This window comes from Chiloscyllium plagiosum, unplaced genomic scaffold, assembly GCF_037043375.1.
Source record: "Chiloscyllium plagiosum isolate Xiang-an unplaced genomic scaffold, Cpla_swu_hap1 HiC_scaffold_8, whole genome shotgun sequence".
NCBI classification, from domain to species: Eukaryota; Metazoa; Chordata; class Chondrichthyes; order Orectolobiformes; family Hemiscylliidae; genus Chiloscyllium; species Chiloscyllium plagiosum.
The window spans coordinates 69,318,839-69,344,298 of NW_028270146.1; the positions used below are offsets into that span (position 1 = coordinate 69,318,839).

The 25,460-nt window shown below is 40.9% G+C and overlaps 1 protein-coding gene across 7 annotated transcripts in view; it reads left to right on the forward strand.

Moving 5' to 3' along the window:
• The first annotated feature begins 11,501 nt into the window (after positions 1–11,501).
• baz1a (bromodomain adjacent to zinc finger domain, 1A) overlaps positions 11,502–25,460 on the forward strand; it is a 63,380-nt gene continuing 49,421 nt past the window's right edge. For 3 of the 7 annotated variants that reach the window (XM_043697865.2, XM_043697869.2, XM_087989946.1), the window contains exons 1-7: positions 11,513–11,663; positions 12,093–12,233; positions 15,650–15,928; positions 18,006–18,164; positions 21,658–21,756; positions 22,036–22,123; positions 25,173–25,310. In XM_043697865.2, the coding sequence (XP_043553800.2) occupies positions 12,121–12,233; positions 15,650–15,928; positions 18,006–18,164; positions 21,658–21,756; positions 22,036–22,123; positions 25,173–25,310 (876 nt within the window). In that variant the 5' untranslated portion in view covers positions 11,513–11,663; positions 12,093–12,120. Of the gene's footprint in view, positions 11,664–12,092; positions 12,234–15,649; positions 15,929–18,005; positions 18,165–21,657; positions 21,757–22,035; positions 22,124–25,172; positions 25,311–25,460 lie in introns of all 7 variants that reach the window. The other 4 variants (XM_043697867.2, XM_087989947.1, XM_043697868.2 and 1 more) reach the window with 4 other exon arrangements.

Below are 25,460 nucleotides of genomic sequence, written 5' to 3' on the forward strand. Positions count from 1 at the left end.
GTGCAGCCAACTTATGCTGGCATCAAGTAAGACACTTGCTGAGAATTGTGACTCTGGTATCTATGCCATTGTGTTAATGAGTCCCCAGTGATGCTGCATCCAAACATGTTACAACATATCCCAATACTATTATATACAGATGGCTTTCTCCAATGTGGGGATTAAAAGAAAATTGTATATGTAATTATAATGATGACAGTACTTTTTTAAAATCAAGCTTAAACATGATTATCAATATTAGCTTTTTGAAATGAGAACAAAGAATTTTGGAAAACCTCAGGTCAAATTAGCCAGCATCTGTCAAGAAAACTGTTAATGTTTGATGCCAATGACTTTTATTTCGAACCCTTTGAACATTGAATTTTCTCAACAATATAAACATTTGTTTGAGTTTTTACATGTTTCCTATCAGTTTCAACTGTTCCCTATTCTAAAAAATGTATTTTGAAATCTATGGTTTTTAAACTGATGCAACTGGGATAATACCATTTGCATACAACAAATAGATTTGGCTTACACAATCTTGTGTGTATGGAACAAATCTACTCCTTTCCCCATTGCAGGATTCCTGAACGGACACTATTTTCTGCTCTATAGCTGCTTCTTCTATACTCTGCGTTTAGCTTCCTGACTGCTTCCCTTTTCCACACTATTTACACACATTGATATTAAATACATTGCACAAGATTGCTATTTATATATACAAATACATTTTGCTTTTCAGAGTTTGTAAAGATAAAAACTGTACACTTCAGCAAGATATCAATTGTACAAGATGCCGACGACACCACATCTAAAGTTAATAGTTTTGGTCCCCTTATGAAGAAAAGATATTGTGTCATTGGAGGCAGTTCAGAGAAGGTTCACTCGGATGATTTCCAGTATGCTGGGATTGTCTTATAAGCAAAAGCTAGACAGCTGGAGACTACTCATTGGAGTTTATAAGAATGACAAGTGATCTCAATAAAACATATAGGATTCTTAAGGGACTTGACATGGTAAATGCTAACAGAGTATTTCCTACACGGGACAGTATAGGACCAGATGAGAAGTTTCACATGGAACAGTAAACTTGGGTCAGGAAGGAGAGATCACATCCTGAGTGAGTACATAGCTGAGACCTAACTTGGGTCTGTACACACTTCAGTGGCTGCAACAGTCAAGAACACAGCTCACCAGTATGTTCTCAATGTGCTAGAACCTACTGAGCTACAAAGCATGAGCTGAAAAATAGATTTGATAACGCAGTCTTAGCCAGTATGGACATGAGCCAAATTGTTTCCTTCTGTCCTTCTATCCAAGAGTTTGAGGCCTGTTATGTACCAGGCAAGACCCTCTCAAAATATTTCTAGAAAGTAGCCCGGATTTGAACTTTGCTCGTTGTTTTAATTAGGTGAGGAGTGGATACTCCAGGAGTGATGCAGCTGACCCAACCACTTAGTTTTAAAACAAAATAGAATTTATTTCCAAGATTACCAAATCAAACACAAACAAAAGAGACCAGAATATAGAAAAACTTAACCAATCCAAAAACCCAAAAGAGTATCCCAGCTTCATGATACTGTTCCCTGGAAACACTCCTTGGCAAAACAAGATATAATCAAACACAGGTCTTAGAGGAGAGATGTCACAGAGAGAGATGGCAGAGAGGTTCAACATGGAACACCTTCTTCCATGTAGCTGTTTCTTTGACCAGCAGCCTCAAAACTGACTGACTACTTTCTCTGAACAGTCAGACTGCTAGAACCCAAACCAAACCAGGGAAAAGCTGAATTAGGAGAACTGGCCACTCCCCTTTCATTGTACATTTCTTTTAAACCTTAAAAGCTTCCTCAAGTAGATCAGCCCAGCCATTTCAGAACCTGTGTCTAATAAAACAGTTTTGAAAAAAACCCAGGACAACTCAACTTGTTAAAGGAGCAGCAACATCATACATCCCCCCCTTAAAAAAAGAACCATCTATATCCAAAGATGGCTTCATTTTAAAACCCCTTAATCTTAAGTTGTTAGTATACTACAACACCCATATACATGACATTGACTATAATCATGCAAACCTGCATTACTACATTCTGTTTCAGTCTGTTTTACTCCTGCCACCGAATACCTGTTTCTCATTCAAGACTGGACAATGCATCAGCAATCAAATTTTCTCGTACTGCCACATGCACAATTCTCAAATTGAATGGCTATAACAACAAGCTCTATCTAACGAGTCTGGAATTTCTGTCCTTAAACTTCTCCACGAACTTCAATGGGTTATGATTAATATATATGATTGTCTCAGATACATTACTGGTAACATAAATATTGAAATGTAATGCCAACACCATGCTCAAAGTCTCCTTCTCAACTATCAAATATTTCTGCTGATGAATGTTAAATTTCCTAGAGAAATACCCAATAGGTCTTTCTAGATTCTTGTCATCTTCCTATAAGAACACAGCACTGACACCCACATCACTTGCATCGATCGCCACCTTGAATGGCTTTGCCTAATTAGGTGTGGCTAATACTGGGGCACACAGGTGAACACAGCTTTCAGCTGTCAAATGCCTTCTGACAGTCTGCTGTCCAATGAAACCTCTTGCCTTTCTTTAGCAATTCAGTGAATGGAGCAGCCACACTACTAAAATTTGCTCCAAATTTTTGATAAAATCCACTCAATCCCAGGAATCATTGTCCTGCTCTTTTTGTCGATGGTGTGGGAAACTCCCCAATTACCTTTGTTTTTGCATTCAATGGGTCTGTTAGTCTGTGTCCAATAATATGGCCCAAGAAGGTGACTTGAGCTTTGGCAAATTAACTTTTAACTTTTATCAACAAGCCTGCCTCCCAAAGTCAATGGAACAGTTCTGATAAATGTTGCAAATGTACCTTCTATATGTGACTAAAAATCATCAGGTCATCAATATAAACAAGACTGCGTTTTTGAAAAGAATGGGTACTCAATGAACCGATTCCACCGATTTCTCAGCAACAAACCCAAACAAGCAGACAAAACGCGCCCAGAAACCCTAACCACTCTCTCCTACATCAAAGGCTTCTCGGAAATGACTGCCAGGCTACTCAGACCTCTTGGCATCACGGTAGCCCACAAACTCACCAACACACTAAAACAGCAGTTCATGAACTTAAAAAACCCTATACGCACAAAAAGCAAAACGAACATCATTTACAAAATACCTTGCAAGAACTGTAACAAATGCTACATTGGACAACAGGCAGAAAACTAGCAACCAGTATACTTGAACATAAACCAGCACAAAAAGAAATGATCCACTCTCACTAGTATCCTTACATAAAGATGAGTATGAACATCATTTTGACTGGGAAAACACATTCATCCCTAGGACATACCAAACAGAGACACGCATGAAAATTCCTAGGAGCATGGCATTCCAACCAGAACTATATCAACAAACACTTTGATTTGGACCCCATTTTCCACCCTCTGAGAAAAAGGACAGGAAATGACATCACCAACCCAAGGAAACCTAAACACACAAATTGAAAGCAGGACATAACACCTGTGCTTCACCAGAGGCTCACTGATTATGTTACCTCGTATGATTAGATTACTTACAGTGTGGAAACAGGCCCTTCAGCCCAACAAGTCCACATTGACCCGCTGAAGCACAACCCACCCAGACCCATTCCCCTACATTTACCCCTGCCCCTAACACTATGGGCAATTTAACATGGCCAATTCACCTAACCTGCATATTTTTGGACTGTGGGAGGAAACCGGACCACCCGGAGGAAACCCGCGCAGACACGGGGAGAATGTGCAAACTCCACACAGTCAGTCGCCTGAGGCAGGAATTGAACCCAGGTCTCTGGCGCTGTGAGGCAGCAGTGCTAACCACTGTGCCACCGTGCCGCCCACAAGTATGGTGACGAAATGTCTGAAAACGAACCTTCCAGCTCAGTGAGCAAACTTACATCCAGAACGTCAACCTGAGATACAAATCTTCTTAAAACTTGATAAACTACACCATTGTTTCGTGTCTGAAATGTGGCTGGCACATTTTTCATACCAAACGGCATGACTTTAAACTGACACAGTCTATTCAGCGTTACAAAAGCCAAAACTGTCTTTGCTCTTTTGGACAAAGGTACCTGCCAGTATCCTCTGAGGAAATCCAACTTAGAAATATGAGTTGCTTGTCCCATCTTTTCAACACAGTCTTCCAAACATGGAATTCGATATGCATCAGTCTTTGTAACTGCATTGACTTTGCGATATTCTACACATAACCATTGGATACCATCTGGTTCTGGCAGCATTACTATGGGTGAGTTCCAGTCACTGTAACTCATTTCGATTATGTCATCTCGGAGCACGGTTCAATCACCTTTTAAACTTTTTAGACGGTTATGCCTATAAGGATGTTGTTTAATGGGAACAGCATCTCCTACATCTACAATATGCATAATTAGGTTAGTACTTCCCAGCTTATTTCCACTTATCTCCCCAGGTGATAGTAAGGACAACACAACCTTGTTACAGGAGCAGCATCATCATAGGCTTAACCACATTATTGTCCTTCTTTGTGTTCATTGTTATTTGAAAGATTATGCACTATTTTATGACTGTGAACAGTAATTCACCAACCTCTAGCTGTCTTTGTAGCTGTTTCTGCCAGTAACAGTAATTCACCAACCTCTGGTTGTCTTTGTTGCTGTTTCTGCCAGCAAGTAAAATGTTAGAAACAGGTAATTTATCCATTATTGGGACAATTGAAAAATTCCACGTAATTATTGTAATTGTTTCAACAGACCCAACTACAGACTACAACCATCTGTGTAGAATATTTATGCCACCTTTGATTGTAGTAGTTCCTTTAGTATTAAGAATTATTAAAATTATATATATATATTAATATATTCTATTCTTCTACAAGTTCATTTCTCTTTGGTGATTGGTCATATTCCAAACTTTTATGGAACTGAATAAATTGTATGTAACAAAGTTCAGACTTTTCAATCAAATAAAAAAAAGTTATTAATGCAATTTCAAAATTAAACATGTTAAATGTTACATTATCTGGGAAAGTTGTCTTCAATTTGTGCAGAAATTCAATAATTAAAATTATTGAATTTTATTTAAATTTTATTCCAGGAGTATGGCAATTTATTCTGAATTCACTCTGAAGAAAAAGCTGTTTTTCTCTACTGTCAGTCACTATTATTCATGATTACAAATAGGCGGATAGAGTCATAGAGATGTACAGCATGGAAACAGACCCTTCAGTCCCATTTGTCCATGCCAACCAGATATCCCAACCCAATCTAGTCCCACCTGCCAGCACCCGCCCAGATCCCTCCAAACCCTTCCTGTTCATATACCCATCCAGATGCCTTTTAAATGTTGCAATTGTACTAGCCCCCACCACTTCCTCTGGCAGCTGATTCCATACACGTACCACTCTCTGAGTGAAAAAGTTGCCCCTTAGATTCCTTTTGTATCTTTCCCCTCTCACCCTAAATCTATGCCCTCTAGTTCTGGACTCCTCCACCCCACTTCCTCTGGCAGCTCATGCCATACAACAACTCTCTGGTGTCCAGGAAGGGCCAGTTACTGCAACCAAAAAGATAGTTCACATGAACTACAAGCTATTCAGAGATAAGATCTAAATGATTTTAGAGCAGCCAGAATCAAGTCTGAGCAAGATTTTGGCACTATACTAATTAATAGTCTGGAAATCTGCTAAAGCATCTAATCTGCCGCTGGATCTGGAGACACTAGAAAATAGGAACAACAAGTCAAGGACAGGGTAGACCATCACTGAACTTGGCAAGCATATAGAAATATGGATGAAGCACTATCTCAAACTCTTCTACAATCCAGAACATTCAGGACATTCCAGACATTTCTGTCAAAGATGCTGAACAGCAAACTCACCACTGAAGAGGTCAACAGGGCCATTCTTAGCAGCGGTAAAGCTCCAGGAAGTCATTAAACCTTACATGTGATGTCATCAAAAGTGAAAAATCAGGACCACTGGAAAGAAAAGTTTCTGTCTCAGGACACGCACTATACAAAATAGCGTCAGTTAAAAAGTATTGTAGTGACTGCAACAATTACCAAGGCATGTCCTCAAACTATTGTGGCAAAAATCATTATTCTGGCTGGATTGAAGACTCTGGGATCACGCTTCCAAACTGACTCTCATTGTGGCTTCAGAGCTGCCTGATGAATAGTTAATATGATTTTCTCCTGGTCACTTGCAGGATAAGTGCTCTGAAAGTGGAGACCAACATTGACTTCACAGACCTCATCAACACCTTCAATCTAGTCAACAAAGACAAAGATTTTTAAACTGCAGAAAATTGACTGCTTGGACTTGCACACAGTTACAGTGGAGCATTGTTTGGGCTTTCAAGATCAGTAGCAAAGTAAAACAGAACTGCATTCTGATACCGTCTATCTTTAGAATATTTGCATCCATGCTTTTGCTACTAAAAAGAGGATGTCTATCCATGCCTCTAGGAATTCCCTGGCTGTTCTCTGTTTGGCTTGTCCTATAATAGTAGGGTTGTCCCAGTCGAACTAGAGCAGACTGTTTGCTTGACAATCCCAAATTGCATAACATCCTAGTCCATGAATTGCTGTTTGTTGATGATTCCTCACTAATATCCAGTCACAGAGATGTACAGCATGGAAACAAACCCTTCACTCCAACTCGTCCATGCCATCGAGATATCCCACCTAATCTCATCCCACCTGCCAACACTTGGCCCATATCCCTTTAAACCCTTCCTATTCATATACCTATCCAGATGGCTTTTAAATGTTGCAATTGTACCAACGTCCACCACTTCCTCTGGCAGTTTGTTCCATACACATACCACCCTCTGTGTGAAAATGTTGCCCCTTAGGTCGCTTTTATATCTTTCCCTTCTCACCCTAAACCTATGTCCTCTAGTTCTGGACTCACCCACCCCAGGAAAAAGACTTTGTCTATTTATCCTATCCATGCCCCTCATGATTTTATAAACCTCTATGAGGTCACCCCTCAGCCTTCAACGCTCCAGGGAAAACAGCCCCAGCCTGTTCAGCCTATCCCTAGAGCTGAAATCCTTCAACCCTGGCAACATCCTTCTACATCTTTTCTGAACCCTTTCACGCTTCACAACATCATTCCAATAGGAAGGAGAACAGAATTCCACACAATATTCCAAAAGTGGTCTAACCAATGTCCTATACAGCTGCAACATGAACTCCCAACTCCTGTACTCAAAACTCTGACCAATAAAGAAAAGCATACCAAGCACCTTCACTATCCTATCTACCTGCGACTCCACTTTCAAAAAGCTATGAACCTGCACTCCAAGGTCTCTTTGTTCAGCAATTCTCGCGAGGACCTTACCATTAAGTGTACAAGTCGTGGTAAGATTCGATTTCCAAAATGCAGCGCCTCACATTTATCTAAATTAAAGTTCATCTGCCACTCCTCAGCCCATTGGTCCATCTGATCAAGATCCCATTGTAATCTGAAGTAACCTTCTCCGCTGCCCACGACACTTCCAATTTTAGTGTCATCTGCAAACTTACTAAATATACAAATTTTGTGAGAAGATTTGTAGCTCGGGTACTCGTTGTTGTGGTTCTGTTCACCGAGCTGGGAATTTGTGTTGCAGACGTTTCGTCCCCTGTCTAGGTGACATCCTCAGTGCTTGGGAGCCTCCTGTGAAGTGCTTCTGTGATGTTTCCTCCGGCATTTATAGTGGTTTGTCTCTGCCGCTACCGGTTGTCAATTCCAGCTGTCCGCTGCAGTGGCCGGTATATTGGGTCCAGGTCGGTGTGTTTGTTGATAGAATCTGTGGATGAGTGCCATGCCTCTAGCAATTCGCTGGCTGTTCTCTGTTTGGCTTGTCCTATAATAGTAGTGTTGTCCCAGTCGAACTCATGTTGCTTGTAATCCGCGTGTGTGGCGACTAAGGATTGTTGGTATCCACCATGTGTCAGATACAGACCACCAGTCAACAACCCACAAGTCAGAGACACAGCCAGACAGAATGGATTCAGGATGATCCAGGTAATGATTACAGACGCACACAACAGATTACACAAATACAGACAAGAAATTGTGCGCCAAAAATCGTTCATTTCAAAAACCACCAATCAGGAATGGACCCAGACCATAGAACAGGCCATCACCATAGGACATAACAGGACCACACACCGCAAAAAAACGGCACTAAAAGAAAAAATGGCCAAACTAACACACAACAGAGAGGACACCACAACACATTCCTGGGTTAGAAACCTCTCCCACAGAAAGCTCACAGACACGGAAGGAACAATACTGGCCAAGGACTCCACTATAACCACAGGGACGCCAAGACAGCAGACTTCCTAGCAGCACTAGAATGCACACTCAGAAACAATGGACTGACAGAAGAGACACAACAAACAGTGATCAAAGTATCGTACCCCTGATAACAAGGAAAAGACAAACACACAACCTCAACACCAAGGAGAGGGAAGCACTAAAAACACTAAGAAATGATAAGAACATAATCATATTACCAGCAGACAAAGGCAGAATGACGGTCATCCTGGACAAAGCAGAGTACATCCAGAAAGCGCAACAACTACTTGCAGATACCAACACCTACCAAAAGAGAGAGTTTGACCCCACCCCACAGCTCACCAATAGGATAAACAACACACTGAGGAACCTGCAAAAAACCGGAGAGATAACCAGGTTTGACCTACAGAGAATGAAACCTGAAAGCAACACCACCCCCAGATTCTATGAACTACCTAAAGTGCACAAACCAGATATCTCACTCAGACCCATCGTATCGCTACCAGGGACACCATCACACAAACTTGCTAAAGAACTACAATAGAAATTGAAACACCTGATCAGCGGATCCAGATACTCTATACAGTCAACACAGGAATTCTTGGACATCATCAGAAATATACATAGAGACAAGGAAGAAACTATGGTCTCATTCGATGTCATGGCACTGTTCACCTCTATCGACAAAACCCCAGCCAGAGAAACAATAGCCAACCTGCTGGACATACAGAACAGAAAACAAGCACGGTGGGCGGCACGGTGGCACAGTGGTTAGCACTGCTGCCTCGCAGCGCCAGAAACCCGGGTTCAATTCCCGACTCAGGCGACTGACTGTGTGGAGTTTGCACATTCTCCCCGTGTCTGCGTGGGTTTCCTCCGGGTGCTCCGGTTTCCTCCCACAGTCCAAAGATGTGCAGGCCAGGTGAATTGGCCATACTAAATTGCCCGTAGTGTTAGGTAAGGGGCAAATGAAGGGGTATGGGTGGGTTGCACTTCGGCGGGTCGGTGTGGACTTGTTGGGCCGAAGGGCCTGTTTCCACACTGTAATGTAATCTAATCTAATCTAATCTAACCTGCTGGACATACAGAACAGAAAACAAGACAGGGAACCTATCAACAAAGACTGCATAGTCAAACTACTGGACCTGTGCCTCACAACACACTTCACATTCAACAACCAAATATATGAACAAATCAACGGCACACCCATGGGCTCACCCATCTCTGGACTCATAGCAGAAGGTGTAATGCAAAGATTAGAACAAACAGTCTTACCGCAAATTCAACCCAAACTCTGGGTCAGATATGTAGAAGACACCTTTGTAATCATTAAAAACACATAAATAGAAAACACACACCAGATCATCAACGCCACACTCAAAGGAACCAGATTCACTAGAGAGGAAGAAAAGGACAACCAACTCCAATTCCTAGACGTGATGGTACAGAGAACACCGAACGGAGAATTCACCACAAAGGTATACAGCAAAGCCACACACACAGATCAAGTCCAGAACTACGAAAGCAACCACCCCAACACACACAAAAGAAGTTGCATCAAGACACTGTTCAAAAGGGCCACAACACACTGCAGCACACCAGAACGAAATGTCTGCAACACAAATTACTAAATATACCTCCAATGATCACATTCAGATCATTTATATAAATGATGAAAAGTAGAGGACCCAGCACCGATCCTCGAGACACTCCACTGGTCACAGGCATCCAGTCTGAAAAACAACCCTCCACCACCACCCTCCGTCTTCTCCCTTTCTACTAGTCCTGAAGTTAACTCCAACAGCTTATAAACTGGCTCCCCCAAAACCTGCAGGGGTTTTGGATGATAACCTGCAAAAGGAAAGCCAAAATTATGTATAGACTCTATCCTCCACCAACATTGACTTCCTCACTTTGGAGATCAGCAGCAGCTTCACCTACTTTGGATCAGCAATTACCAGCAACCAACGTTTCAATTTTCTGCCAAAATCAATACCAAGATTCCCAAAGCCATCGCTGTCATAAGTTGTGAGGTCGACTGTGGAACTAACAGAAAACTAATTGCAAGTACAATCTAACTGTGTTCCTGGCTTTTCAGTAATAAGGTATGGACAGCAGCAAGAAAAGCCACTGAACAGCTTCCTTCTCTACAGGTTTAGACAAATATTGGGCATGTCTTACCAAGACAGAATGCCAAACGCAGAAAAACACCAAGCTGCAAGCATCCTCAGCATGTGGGCCCTCTTAGGTGCCAAACGAATGGAACTTCATTTCCAGAGACAAGCTTCTGGCGACTTTACTATCCGCGCGAACCAAGTGGACACCCATATCAGCGAAACGAAGATGTCTGCCCACAAGACCCGAAGGTGACACGGATCGGAATAAGAACTGCGGATGTGGCGAATCAGAAACAAAAACAGAAATTGATGGAAAAACTCAGCAGACGTGGCAGCATCTGTGCAGAGAAATCAGAGTTAACGTTTTGGGTTGAGGGACCCTCCCTCAGAAGGGTTCTTGTTTCGGACTAAGAGCAGTCGGAAAGAGCATGGGGAAAAAAAAACAAATGACCAAATGATACAAGTAATACTGTTGGGAGGAAAACTATCTGTACCAAAGTGAAATGCTGCGGATGCTGGAAGCTTAAAACAAGAACGTAACGATTGGAAAAATTCCGCAGATAAGAAAGAGATAGAGGTTGAGACAGTAAAAAGCAGAACGAGAAACGGAATGCGTGATGGAGACAGCAGCGTGTGGCAGAAAGGAAGAAGGAAGCAGGGAGAAGGCACGTTACTCAGAGTCCGAGAAGTTCTGTGTTTGTGGAAGGGAGCGTGCGGGAAAGGGAGGAACTCAGGAACACGTCCGGCTTTCGGTTACAATATTCGGCCGGAGCCAATGAGAGGTGAGGCTTTGTCCTCGGCGGGGATGGCCAAGGCCAATGAGTGGAAAGAATTGTGCCAAACCGAGCCAATGGACGAGCGGATGCGCCGCGGGATGAGCCAATAGGTGAGCGGATGGCCGTAGGTGATGGGCCAATGGAAGGAAGGAAATTGGTAAAGGCGAACCAATGGTGGGGAGCGACGGGGTGTGGAGTTCTACCTCTTGTGACGTCAGGAAAGTGCGGTTTCGAGTGTGACGTAGGCGTAGAGGTAGAGAGTACGCAGACGGAGGGAGAAGCCGTAGTTGGCGAGAGGAAGAGGAAGCGGCGCTGGATCGAGCCGGTTAATAGGAGCTGATCGGAGGACAGCCGTCAAGCTCAGGGAGGAGGGGAGAGGCTCAAAAGCCGGTAAATATTCACCGGCCACTTCCTACCAGCATATATACACACACACACACTCGCACCAGGTAAGGCGGACTTAGTGTTCCCCGTGACTTCAGCGGATGGTTCCGCGTTTGGGACGCAGGCGGGTGGCCAGGGGAAGCAGGCGGAACGGGCGGTGGGGGGCAACACATACCGGGAAAAAGGGAGAGCGGCTCCCGAGCACGTTGTGGGGGGGCCTCGGTTGGCTCATGCTTTACCGGATCAGCGGTAACGGTAAGTGATGGGCTTCCGCCGTGAATCCCCGGAGACGAGTGTGAAGTTTGTCGGCGAAGTAGTTGTTTTTGCCGGTGGTTGGGTTTGACCGCTCGCGGCAGTCTCTGTGTCTACTTCTGTTGTACTTCAGTGCGTGTTTTTTTTTTCTCTCCTCTCTCTCTTTATTTACTTATTTTTATTTTTGGGTTCCTCCGGTGCTGTTCGGCGTCTCTTCACTCACCCCCCCCCCCCCCCACAAGCCAGCGCTGTGCCTGCCCGAGGGAGGGGATGCCGCTTCTCCACCGCAAACCGTTCGTCAGACAAAAACCCCCGGCCGACCTGAAACCGGACGAAGAAGTTTTCTACTGTCGGATGACCATCGAGATCTTCAGGAATTACGAGTGAGTTTGTGTGTGTGTGTGTGTGTTTTTTGGGTGGCGGGAGGTTCGGTGGGATGTGTGTGTGTGTGTGTGTGTGTGTGTGTGGGGTGGGTGGGGGGGGGGGGGGAAGGCGGCGGTGGCTCCGGCGGCTCCTTGTCCTGCCGCCGAGGCGGGCCCACAAGGGCCGCGGCTCTCTTGGTATTTTGGTTCAAATCGGCGAACCGTGATTCGAAAGCGACGCTAACGGCTCCGGGTTTCTGGCCCGGCCTCCGGTCGGCGGGCGGGGTACGTACGGGCTTCGGTCGCCTTCCTCCGCACAGTCCACAATCTTCCCTCGTTAACTCTCCCTCTCCCTCCCTGTCCGAGTGCCCGTGTGGTGCCGGGCTGTCAAATAACTGAGTAGTAACTAACTCGTGCCGAATGCGGGCTGCGCTAGGCCTTGTGCTGGCAGATAATGTAAATTTATTAAAACACCCCCGGCAGTTTTTTTTTCCCCTCGAACACACGCTCGATCGGAGCTGTTCTCGTTTACGTCGCTTATTTTTGTGTGTGTGTGTAAACTGTTTTTGGGGGGTGTCCAGAGGATGTCGCCTCTGTTATTTCCTCGTTGCTTTTTTTTCTCTCCCTCTCTGCGTTTGATTTTTTTTAATATGAGCATCTTCGCCGCGAAGATACGACTTGAGTTTTTGTGCGCGGCGTGTGGAGAGCGTGGGCTGTTTTGATGCTTATTCGAACATTGTCTCTTTTGTACATGGAGTCAGTGATGGGCCTGGTTTGAAGAGCTCGAGCCTGTTTAATTGTAAACATTACAGGCGTACGGAGCTTGAAGTTATCTTCGTACTTTTGTTTTCAGTCTAGTGACAAAGTTCATTGGAGTTTATCTCCTTGCTTTAACTTTTCAAAACACACTCTAACGTGTGGATTGAAACTACCTCGAGTGTAAGAGAAAAACAACACTCCCAAAGTGAGATAACTGAAACGATTGTAAACCAGCCATTAAATGCATCGCAAACTGTGGGATTAAGTGAATTACCCAATGCTGGGAACGCACATCCAGTTAAAATCTCCACAGTATATTTCCAAGCAATGAATTTTGCCTGGTAAATGAACACCACTGTTTGTTGTTTTTGATGCTCTTAACATATGGGTTACTGAAATGATTTGAGTTTGTAACTCATTCCGTGGTGTGGGCATTGCTGGTAAGGCCCCGAATGAGCTGTGTTTTATGTGGTGTAGGTATGAACAAAGTGCCATTTGGAGATCAAGGATTTAGATCACTTGATGTAAAAATATATACAGTATGGTGTGTTGCTTTGGATGAGTTGGAACCTTGGTGTTGCTGCAAATCTACTGTTCTTTGAGATGGTGCGGACTGTGGATTTGCAAGTTAAGTCAAAGGCAGCTCGATTAGTTGCTCTGGTGTGTCTTGTATGTGAAACTCATGGCTACATCTGAGGATCAGTGGTGGATGGGCTGATTTGTTCAGCAAAATATTGAGCTACATGTTGGAAGCTGCAGTCATCCAGACAAGTGGCAAGTATTGCTTCAGATGTCTGACTTGTGCCCTGCAAATAGGGAGTCAGGGTGAGTGTTTCATGCTGCAGGCGCTCAGCCTTTGAACTGCCATTTATATGGCTAGTCTGATATGGAAATAAAAGTTAGCCTTTTAGTTGTTTTTCCTTTTTGGTGTTATGCTTTGCTTGTAGAACATGTTACCAAAAACATTGTTGAGATATAGGTATACCTGCCAGTTTGTTGTATGCATTTTGGCTGATATGAATACCCTGTGTTCATGGAAGCAGATTGTCTCACAAGCTAATACAATGGGCACCACATGCCAGGACAAACTGTATAGCATGCTGTGCATGTCTAACTTTGCTCTGTAGTGCAGGGAAAAGCAGGTTTGTGCCTGTAATTCTCTGTGGATGGCAGTTGTGTCAAATTGTTAGGGTGTATACTGATTGAAGGTCACTGCAGCATCATAGCACTTAGATTTCATGTCCAGAAGTAAATCATTTTAATCTTTGAGTAAAATGTGGAGACATTAAAGAAAGTAAATAAACCTTCAGGGTGTCACAAGTTAATTAACTGTAAGGTGCAGAGAAATGTCAGTAATTCAGAACGTCAGTATGTCAGCAGATGTTTCTGGAAGTACCATTGAAGTTCAACAAGCCTTAGGATAAAATACATGTCAGGCTTTTCAGTACTAAAATGAAGTATTTTGATAACGTGGTTAGCTGTTGGTAGTTCTGCAATGTCAATGGATTTTTATGATGCTTTATACAGGTAAATTCTGAATATAAAAGTAGTACTAATTGTTTTGGAACTTGATTTAATTTGATAAATTGCACCTTTCTGGAACAGCTGCTTAATTGTTTGGATATATGAATTAAAAATCACTGTTCTCCAGTGCCTAAGGAGGCCATTTGACCCATCACGCCTGCACCACCTCTCACCTGGCCTACATGGTGCCACCCTTGTGCCTTCTCTCAGTAACCTTAGGCTTTGTTGTTTTCTCAAATAAGTTTAATTCCATTTTGATTGGTTCAATAAAATGTCTCCTGTGCACTTACTGGCAGTCCATTCAATGAATGGAAATATGTGATTGTGAAAGCAGTGAAAAACAAAGGTATGACCTGTGCACTCTTTTGCTCCTCCTTGATTTTTCTTCTCCTGAGTGGTAATAGTTTCTGCTATCAACTCCATTTAGCCCCCTCCCTCAGCTTTGGCATACCTCCGTCAAATCTTCTTTCTGCCTTTCAAGAAAACCTGTGCTAATCACATCACTCCAGTCTATCTTTGTTAAAGTTCTTCATCCCTAAATCTTATCTGCATGCTTTTACTCTCTATACAAGATGTCCTGTCCAGAACTTGATGTACTACTGTGATTTTAGACTGAATTAGTGATTAGTATAAGCTTAATGTAACCTTTATTAATAAATCCCAGGATGCTATATGCTTTAATTATGGTGTCAACCTGTCTGACCCCTTTGCTATTGTACATAGATTTGGAATTCATTGATAAAATGAAATGTTTTGGGTTATTGTCTTAATAGAAATGTTTTGATATGACATGTTAGTTTTGTTTTTGCCATAGAAAGTTTGTTTTTATTTGCAGACAGAGGTAAACTTCAGTAGAGCTGTGGAAATTTTAAAAAGTGCTTAACTTAAACTTTTGTATTTTTGATACCATAAAGTAATTCCTTAAAAGTTAGTCTGTTTCCCTTAATTTAGCATCCAAATGCAAGTCTGGCTCTCCACCCAATTAACTACAATACTACTATGCGTTTCCTGTCTTAAATGACAAGCCTAAATTACAAGTGATGTAAAATCAAATTTCACCTCTAGAATGAGAATAGTTTTCAATTACTTGTTTGCAAGTTTAATATTCATTATTACTGCTATATGCCAAATTTTGTTTATTTTCTTCATTGCAGCGACTTTTTTGAAAGAACCATACTCTGTAACAGTTTAGTGTGGAGCTGTGCTATTACTGGCAAACCAGGCCTGACTTACCAGGAAGCACTTGAGTCAGAAAACAAGGCCAGACAGAACCTCCAAAATTTCCCTCAGCAATTGGTGGTGCCTATCCTTCACTTGACGACTCTTGCCTGTTGCTCACGTCTCCATGAACTCTGTGATGATCTCTATGCTTATACTAAGGATCGATACTTTGCTGGAGAGATTGTGGAAGTAACAAGTAATAGTGGTCTCAAGTAAGTTTGCTTGAAGACAAAGTACACAGTATAAGGTCATAGTTTCTATTTTCAAAAGCATAACTTTTTTTGCTCCTGATGCCTCAATTTTTTTTGTTACTTTAACATGTAAGCTCAATACTGTATCTTGTGTTGCATTAACCTTTGTGCCTGTTATAATTTTTACCCTGAATAACACTGACCGTAACTCGTGTTTTGCAAGATTTTCACTCCAGTATATGTTGGTAGGCTCTCATGTTAGGGTTTTGTTCATGTCTGTCCATATACACAATCTGACATTCATTCTTGCACTTTCAGCTGGATTGATGATAGTAGATATATTGAATTTTTAAGACCATCTTTACTTGCGTTCTAGACTATAACTATTCAAATGTTGTTAGTACTGCAATCCACTAACTTCAAACAGACCAGAATATGAATAATGTCATCTTTAGGTTTGGCATCTCAAATGGTGTCTTCTGTGTTATGGGGGAGTACTGAGTTCTTTACTTTCCTCCTGAGACAGATGGTAAATCCAAATGTAATCATGTTGTTTTAGTGCAGTAGGCATGGAGTGTATTATCTTTCAGATGAAATTAACTTGGGTGCTGTCATATATTTGAAATTCTGTAACAGCATATAAAGGAAGGGTGATATCCTGATGTCTTGACTGGTATTTATCACTCAACCAACCCTACCAATAGAGATGAACTGAATACATACCTGATTGTCTCTGAAATATTGGCTATTGTAAATTTAGCTGTCTTGCATTCACTACAGTTCAGAAGGAGTTTATTGGTTAAAAATGATTTGGAACAGCCTGAGGTTGTCAGCACTTGATTTGCAGTATACCCTTGAAGTTGTTATTGGTTGCTTTCATGTCATAAATACCTGGCTTCCTTTTGAAAACAAACTAGTTGGAGGGAACGTGAAGGCATTGATCTTTGCGTTGTCTTCGGTACATAATATGTCAGTTAATGCAAAAGATCAAAAATATGTAGGCAGCTCTGAAATCAGATGCCATAAATATGGCTATTGAAATTACCACTTAGGTTTTTAGAACTGTAATTGAAAATAATAATTTTGGGGCCTTATGTAACAGAAGCTGTTAGTTTAAAATGCATGGCAATGGATGCAAGTTGCTTGGGACAGAGGTTATTTTGTTCTACAAGCTGAAATATGACCGGTCAAGGGGTTCTATTTGGCCTGCCCACCAGTGTTTCAAATGACAAGTGGAGGATCTTTGAGGGGCTTCAATTAGGTGCCATTTCAGCCCCACCTTTGGAGGTAATAGATTTACTTATGATGCCATCAGCAGGAGGCCTGTAACCTCTGAGCAAAAACCTGTGCATTTAGGAGTATTACATTTTTAAGCTGAGGCCTGTGTAATGTTATGTAGCGCTCAATAATATTTGGAACATCTCCCATGTCTGGAAAGATGATTGAAGCTGCTGGCCAGTGTGGGAAACATCTGAATAGCATTGCAGAGACGGCTTCCAAATCCACGCACTGAGCATTGTGCAGCTGAGGGGATGTGGTAGAGTAGGAAAGATGTGTCTAACTTGTCAACTTGAAGCCTGTATGTATGTATTTAACTTCACATGTTGCTGTCGTTAAATATTTAAAACACAACATTTCAGTTATCTCGGTTAGAACCTTGACAGCATGTGGTTGTTGAGCTTAAGTATATGAGTATACTGCAGTGTTTTGGATACAATCTTGAGCTGTAACTATGTTAAATCTCTGAAGTGAATGCCTTTTATATATAAAAAAAAACTTTTGAAGTATTTTGATAGGAGCTGAAAAGTTGCTTATGCACATCACCACAAAAGCAGAATATCGGGGGGTCTTATTGTTGCAGTTTATATATCCTTGCTTTATCCAAATTGGCTGTTGTTACTTGTGTTACCATACTTAAAAAAAAAAACATCATTTGGACTGTGTGAAGTCCTTTAGAATGTTTGGTCATGGTGTGTATTATAAATGTAAGTCTTGAGGAATTGCAAATCAGCAACTTGTATGAAATTTAGAAACCTAGCTAAGATCTGATGCTTAATAGGAAATGTTCTTTTTAAACCTAAATCGTTTATTTTGACAGGCAAACGTGTAAAATTTTAGAAGTTCTGACCCCACCGTTACAAAATGGAACTGCTAACGGACACATAAGCAGCAGAGCTGAAGATGTGGTTATCGTCATTAGTGACGAAAGTGATAATGAAGAGCAATTGAAAAGTGCTGGATCTTCTGTGCTAATTGGGTAAATATTTACTTTGATTATACCATGAGGTGCAGGTTTAAAACTGACCTAAGGGGCAATTTTTTCACGCAGAGGATGGTGTGTGTATGGAGTGAGCTTCCAGAGGAAGTGGTGGAGGCTGGTACAATTGCAGCAATCAAAACACATCTGGATAGGTGTATGAGCAGGTTTAGAGTGATATGGGCCAAATGCAACTAGATTAATTTAGGATATCTGGTTGGCATGGTTGAGTTGGACCGAAGGGTTTGTTTCCGTGCTGTATGTCTGACTCTAGGTCAGCACAAAGATAGTTGAGGAATACGACTGTTGATTGATAGCATAATAGGTGTAATGTTTTTCCAAAAATCTGAAGACCGGACTTTCAATTACACCACAAATCAGCTTGCATTTTAAAAGAAGGGCTCCATATCGCAGTCTAAAATGATCTGTTTTCAAAGTGTTGTTTAAATGTTAGCTTGTATCAGTGCAGCTGCTTGTACAGTATGACACTTTTTTATTGTGGACAAAGTTGCTCTTGTTGCTTGGAGAGAAAATTTTGATGCCATTAGTTTCTGCTGGAGATTGTTTCATTCACTGCTGTCATCTTTAGTTATTGTGTAAGACTAGATAATGAGAAAGATAACCAGGAGCATGCAATTTCCTTCATAATTTCATTTTTAAAATGTGGTATACAAACTTGAAGGATGAGCATTAAAGTTTCCCAATCACAGATTAATTAATTTCATTTTATTACGCTGACCACTTTTCTCTGGTTTTAATTTTTCGTTAGGGTGGATTGGTCTGTCTGGATCAGCTATTTCAGTTCGGGCAGTTGAATTGTGAAACAAGCCTTGCGTTCGACTATCCATATCTACATTTACTGTCCATGCAGACAAATTGCTGTAACTGCAGTTAGCCAGTTTTGATCTCCATAACTTTAATTCTCCTTGGTTCACTTTGTTTATCTGATCTTTTGTTCATTCTTGGTCTCTTACGAGCTGATCGTTACCTAGCTCTGTCCGTCCTGTCTCAAATTTACAGTTTTAATAGCTTCCATCATCTGCATTCTGAGGCTTGAAGGTCAAGTTGTACCTTTACCATATTATTCTTGACAGACCTCGTTGTGGTCAATACTCCCAAAAGCCTGAATATCGTTGTTGTGGTGTGAAACCTAATGTATTACACACCAGAGTCAAGATTGCTGACAGGGATATCATTAACACTAATATTTATTGCTTCATGTGATGAAACCCAGCATTCCAGACAATTCTACAGTTCACTATACCCATGTCCTGTTCTGTGAATCTGTGTTGATCAAATGCCTCTGCTTTTCCAGAGCATTTAAGGTTATTTTCATTGCAAATGCGGTTCTGTCATAACCGCATTTTTCAGAATGCATCACTCCTCTTTTGATTTCTGGTTAATGATTTTCAGCTTTTTGTTTAGCTTATTTCTGTCACTTAGTTTGAAACAAGCTATGAAGTAAACTCATTTCAGTGTAATTATTCAAATAGCCAGAGGTGAGATTTAGTTTGAGCTGAAATGCACTGTTTGTTAGTCAGATGCAGCAAATTTTATGATTTTCAAGAGCATTGATTAAATGATGGTAGATGAAGGGTTTGGTTAAAGGTTTTCGGCGAAACACTGTTTGGCTGGCTCTTATATAGTTAGTTGGATATACCTCTATATTGTTTCTATTGTGATAATATCTGCAAATGCCGACGTTGTTCTTTGAACCCTTCTCCAACTTGTTGATGTTGACGTTGATTTGAAATTAACTCTGAGCTGGACCACGTGTGGCATGACAAACTACTGAAAGTGATTTTAACTCTACTGTTAGCAACGTCGAGGAAATGTGCTTCAGACCTATAAGCCAGTTTATCACAAAGTTTCCCTTTGAGGTCCAACAGCGTTTGGTCCATAGAAACTGCTGGCTGTTCTGAGGAGTGTATGAATTCACTATTGGGTCTGGACAACTTATTCAGCATTAGTAGACAAAATGTACATGAGGTTGATTTGTTGACTGTTGGAGATTAGAGAACTCTTTTTTTTTTTAATTGGCCTAACTGGATCTCGGCTTATTTTCTTTCTACCTCTGCATCCAATCCACAGGCTCCTGAAAAATGTAGTTGGTTGCACCCTGACAGTAAGGGATGGTGTCTAAATATGAGTGAGACTTGTTGCCATTTTAATATCTTCCTAAACTGTTACTGACTGCCCCACAAAATTGCGTAGGTGCTAGTCTACTTAGTCAAGTGTGCACATTTTTGCTCCATTAGCTTATTTGCTAAAATAATTTTCACTTTGGCCTGACTCCTGCCTTTTGACCAATCTGTCTTGCATCTGCTATTCTTTTTCAAGCCGTTTCTAACATTTTTTATGTGCATTGACCAGAACTAACCGCATTCACCATTCCTGTAGGTGTGCATATACCTGGTGAATATATGAACCTATGAATATACCAGGTACCCTTCGTAATGAGTATCTCCCTTCAAGGTTTGTCATGGAACAAATTTTATAAATGTTTTGGATTTATAAAAGTTGACAGATCATTATAAAAACAAAAAATGAGAACTGATGGCTTGATTTGTAGAATTACTTTTGGATCTGCTTAGTTCAAAATCAAAGCGGTGATCTAGAAATAGGGTTACTGTAGATATAATTGAAATTGTATGCGCTCCTTTTTCCGTAATGTACTTAATTGAATAGTGAAGTCACACAGCACAGAAGCAGACTCTTCAGTCCAACTCGTCCATGCCTCCTTACCATTGATTTTTCGTGGTGGATCATTTTATGTAATTTGGTTTAGTGCATTTCATTCACTTAGCATTATGGATTAACAGGTCTTAAAGTACCTTTTTGATTTCACTAGTCCATTTTTAATTTCCATTCAATGGAGAACAGAATTTTTTTTCCCTAGTTTTTGGGGAAGGTTTACAATTTTAACTAGCTTCTGGGAATCGGGAAGCTACCTACAGTATATTTTCAGTCACAAGTGAGGGAGGTAAATGCTGAAATAGATTTTGCCTAATTTTGCACATCCAGGGAGAATAAATCTGGGTCCCTTAAAAGCATGGTAAAACTTCCTCTGCTATGTCAAAATTTCAGATATCCAGATTATCTCAGATCCGGTAATTTCAGTGTTTGATTATTTAAGGGATGCAGGCCACAACATGTTTGGAATTCAATTGAAAGTATGGAAACTGGACAATTAATTTGAAATGAAAATTGCATCTTAAAGGTTTTTTACTCCGCTTAATGATAAGTCCATATATGTAAATTAAATGTTCATGTACAATAACATGATTTATGCAAGCTTTGGTCTATTAGCCATCCTATAGATTAGCTAACAAGATATATATATATACACTGTTGTATAAAGATTACTATTTAGTTTTTCCTGGCCCTCACCTGACATTTTGCACCTAATGAAATAGTCTTAAACTTTTTTCAGTGAGTCAGCTATATCTGATATTGTTGGACTGGTTTTGATATGGTACCTTCTTATTTCCAGGAAAAAGAGAACCAAAATTGATCTAACATTATTTAGATACAAGGTGCAACCTCTTAAAACTGAAGGAAATGAAATCATCATTAAGTCTGCACAAATGAAGTAAGTATTATTAACCGCCTGTTTGTAAGGAATGTTTATAATTGATCATGGTCCCCAAAAAAAAAATCTGTGGCTTCTTGTGCCCTAATGCCAAATAATCTCTGGGGTGCCACTCAATGAGAGATGAGGCAAGGCGAAGAGGCACACCTACATAAACTACCATAGCTTTTTCAATATGCCTTGTAGTAAATGTTGAGAGCCATAATAAGTATCATCCTATTGAAGATCTAATTGCATGTACACATGTACAATCATTCTGGGTTTTCATTCCATTTGTAGTCGCAAGAAACACCAGTATTCCCAAGACAAACTGAAGCTCTTCCTTAAACAGCATTGTGAGTTAAGACATGGCATGCTGAAAGTCAAGGTAAGATGAATCATTAACAGGTTCTGATGACTGTGAAAAGCTTCATGACCAACTGAATAGTTTGTTTAAAAATAAGACTTGCTAATGGTTTTGTCCCAACTGGAAAAGTTATAGATGGAATAAGTTATGAGCAAATGTGAAGACAGGGAACAGGAGGAGAGCAGAAGGCCATGTCTGTGCTGAGTTGGAAGGCAGGACTTTTGCAATCTATGTTTGTGTAGGCGGCGGAAAGATGACGTTGGACAAGTAATGTAACACCGAGACTGATTGTTCTTGTTCCATCTTCTCAATCATTACTACTAGCCATTTGAGAAAATAACAACAGTTGTGATCCAAAAGATTGGGCTTGGGCAAACCTGTTTTTCCACACTCTGGTCTGCCCCCTTGCATTTTCCCTGTACATCGATTTGTATTGGTGTAGCTTGTAGCTGTGCTGTAAATTGAAATGTTTAAATCATCTGCCTGCCTGCCAAGTCCATCATTCCTTTGTATGTATGTTCACATGCAAGGCCCTTCCTAATTTCTGTATCCCCATTTGTGGGAATAGGTTGTTGACCAATGTCCAGTGTCTGTTCACTGGAGCTGCCTCCTTTGCGACTGTTCCTATGATTACATCTGGATGCCTTTTGGTTATGATGTTATATTTAACCACTAGATGGAGTGGGAGCTTGATCTTTCATAAATGATATTTAAGTCTCAATTGAATTACAAAATGGATGCTCCATTGAATCGTTTGAAATCTTGCTTACAGGAAGAGAAATTCTTACTGTCTAATTCTACTCCAGATGCATTGACTCTAACCTTGTTTTACAGCTTTCTGCACTGGACTTTGTAATAGATCATCTTAATCTTGTTTGTGCCTGACTCTTTGAAAGGCCATGTGATAATGCATTCTCATTACTAATGTGCACTTGTATGAAATAAAATCAATTTACTTTTTGTTTGCTTCTAATAGTCTTAAATCTGCCCTCTTCATGGATTCTGATGACGTGTAAGATGTGTTGGCACTAACTCTGCCAGTAGGAGGCAAAACACAGTTTACATTAATTCAGCATTGGCTGATTTCTCACCTCCTGCACTTTGAAAACTTGTACAGATCAAAATCTCTAGTTCATTTTCACCAACTCCAGCTTCAGTATCAGCCCAGCTGGTAGTTCTTTGTTTTTAAAGTTTATGATTCCTTAACTTGTAATCCCTCAATTGCCTCTCTTGTCTCCACCTCAAACATGGACTCAGTGTCAGGCCTAAAGCCAAATCTTTGCGATTTCAGAGTTTGTTGTTTTGTTTTGACGTTGAGTGTTTAATGCATTTGTGTTCTTCCTTTGTTAATGACCACCCCCCCCCACCATCTAAAGTGTCTTATTAGAAAATTAGATATGAAGCATATGAGCTGTTTGGTGACAATATGCTATCTTAATCATGTGCATCAACTTGCAAAATTAGTATTGGGTTTACAAAGGGTGAGAGTGCATACTTGTGGTTGGTGGAGCCGGAATGGTTCTAAGTGGCCAGTACTGCAGCTCCCACGGCAATTTTACTTGTCCTGTCACCAATCATCTGACATGTTAGGGGAGGTTGAGGTGAAGGACAGAAAACAAGGGAGTCTCCAACAATAATGAGGGCAGAATATTATATCTGTTCCCAAAGCTGTTTCATGATTTATACCTGAAATTCCAAACCTGGATTCCTTCCCACATGAGACTGGACATAGCACTGGATGAAGCTACTGTAGACCACGACAGTGTCCCAAGGACCAGTCATGGAAAAGGCTGCACAGTGTGCATATTCATTCCTCTTGCTGAGTCACTCTGCTCCCTTGTCAGACTTGCCCAATTTCAGACTTTTCTGTAGTGCAATCGCATCTAGATTTCTTAATCATTTCTGATGCATTTTAATACAGTGGTAATGAACTAGTTTGTTGAAGTCAGATGGTTGACATCCATCAATAATGACCACTTTGCTTTGTGCTTGGTGCAGCTGATTTTAGTGGAGAGTTTTTCCCAATTGCACTGATAACCTTTCTAGGGCTACCTAATGCTTCACTTGGTCGATGTTACCTTGGTGTCAAGCATTATGGGTAGTGATTCTGTCACTATCAGAGGCCCATGTTAGTGATCTGGTGGACATTATGGCAGCTGGAGAGACTTGAAGTTCAATGAATAATTGAATCTGTAGTATGAATATAATCTTTGGGATCACAGTATCATTTATTTTGGTGGAAGTACACCTGGTCTACTTTAGAGAAAGAAGGTCCATGAGAGAAAGAAATGTGTTGCCCTTAGCTGGTCTGACTGACATGTGACTCCAGGCTCTCAGCAATGTGGTTGATTTGTAAGTGGATTCTGAAAGTATCTTGGATATCATGGCTAAAATTCAACAGCACCAGTGAGCAGATTCTTGATACGTTGATGCCAGTTGAAAGTACATTCGAAGATACAATACTTTCATTTTGAAAGAAAACTGAGGGTGCTGACTTGATCTGGATTTTTATTCTATTTTTGTTTTTGTTGAGAACTTGCCTGACCAAATATTGACGTGTTTGAGTCAGTTCTGTGGTTGTACTGGAACATAAGTTTATACTGTTGCCAATTATTCATTGGACTTCAATCTCTCCAGCTGCCATAATGTGACCACCTTACTATTTTGAAGGTACTGTATAAAACAAAAAAGGCTATTGCATCATCCCTGGTATCAAGCCTTAAGTGTTTTACATAACACCTGACGTCTGTGTGCTAGTCCAAGTGGACTGTGCATCTGTGCATTTTTGCCTGATTCCTCCCTTTTTCTCTTCCTTCTCTTAACTCCCAAGAATTTTGCATTGTTCTGTCAAAGTTGAGTCATGATGCTTGCATGACCTGTTCCTGCTAAGCCCATAACTTGAGAGAAACAGTTTCAAGGTTTTAAAATTGTTTACATTAAGTTAACACCTGAAGCAATCAGTTTAAATTACTTTGTGCAAACATGTTCTGTATTTTTAAATGCCTGTTTGAACAGAATAACGTTAGAAATATTGTTAATATTGTGCCTGAATTATTTTATTTTTGTACAGTCTGCAACTGTTGATAAGTACAAGCTTTCAGAGCAGAACTTTTCCCATTTGTTCCCGGATGACCCATCCACCTTTATTTTCAATTCTGCAAACAGAGGTCGGGCAAAGACTTTGAAGAATCGTTGTTCATCAGCAAGTGTAAGTATCACGTGTGGTAAGCTGTTATTTTAAGCCGCAGTAATATTTTGACTCGATTTTTGAACCTCTGGCACATTGGGGAGAATTCTGCGCCTCAAGGTTTTGTGCTGATGTCCTACCCTAGGCTTTGAGCCTTCAGAACAAAAACCA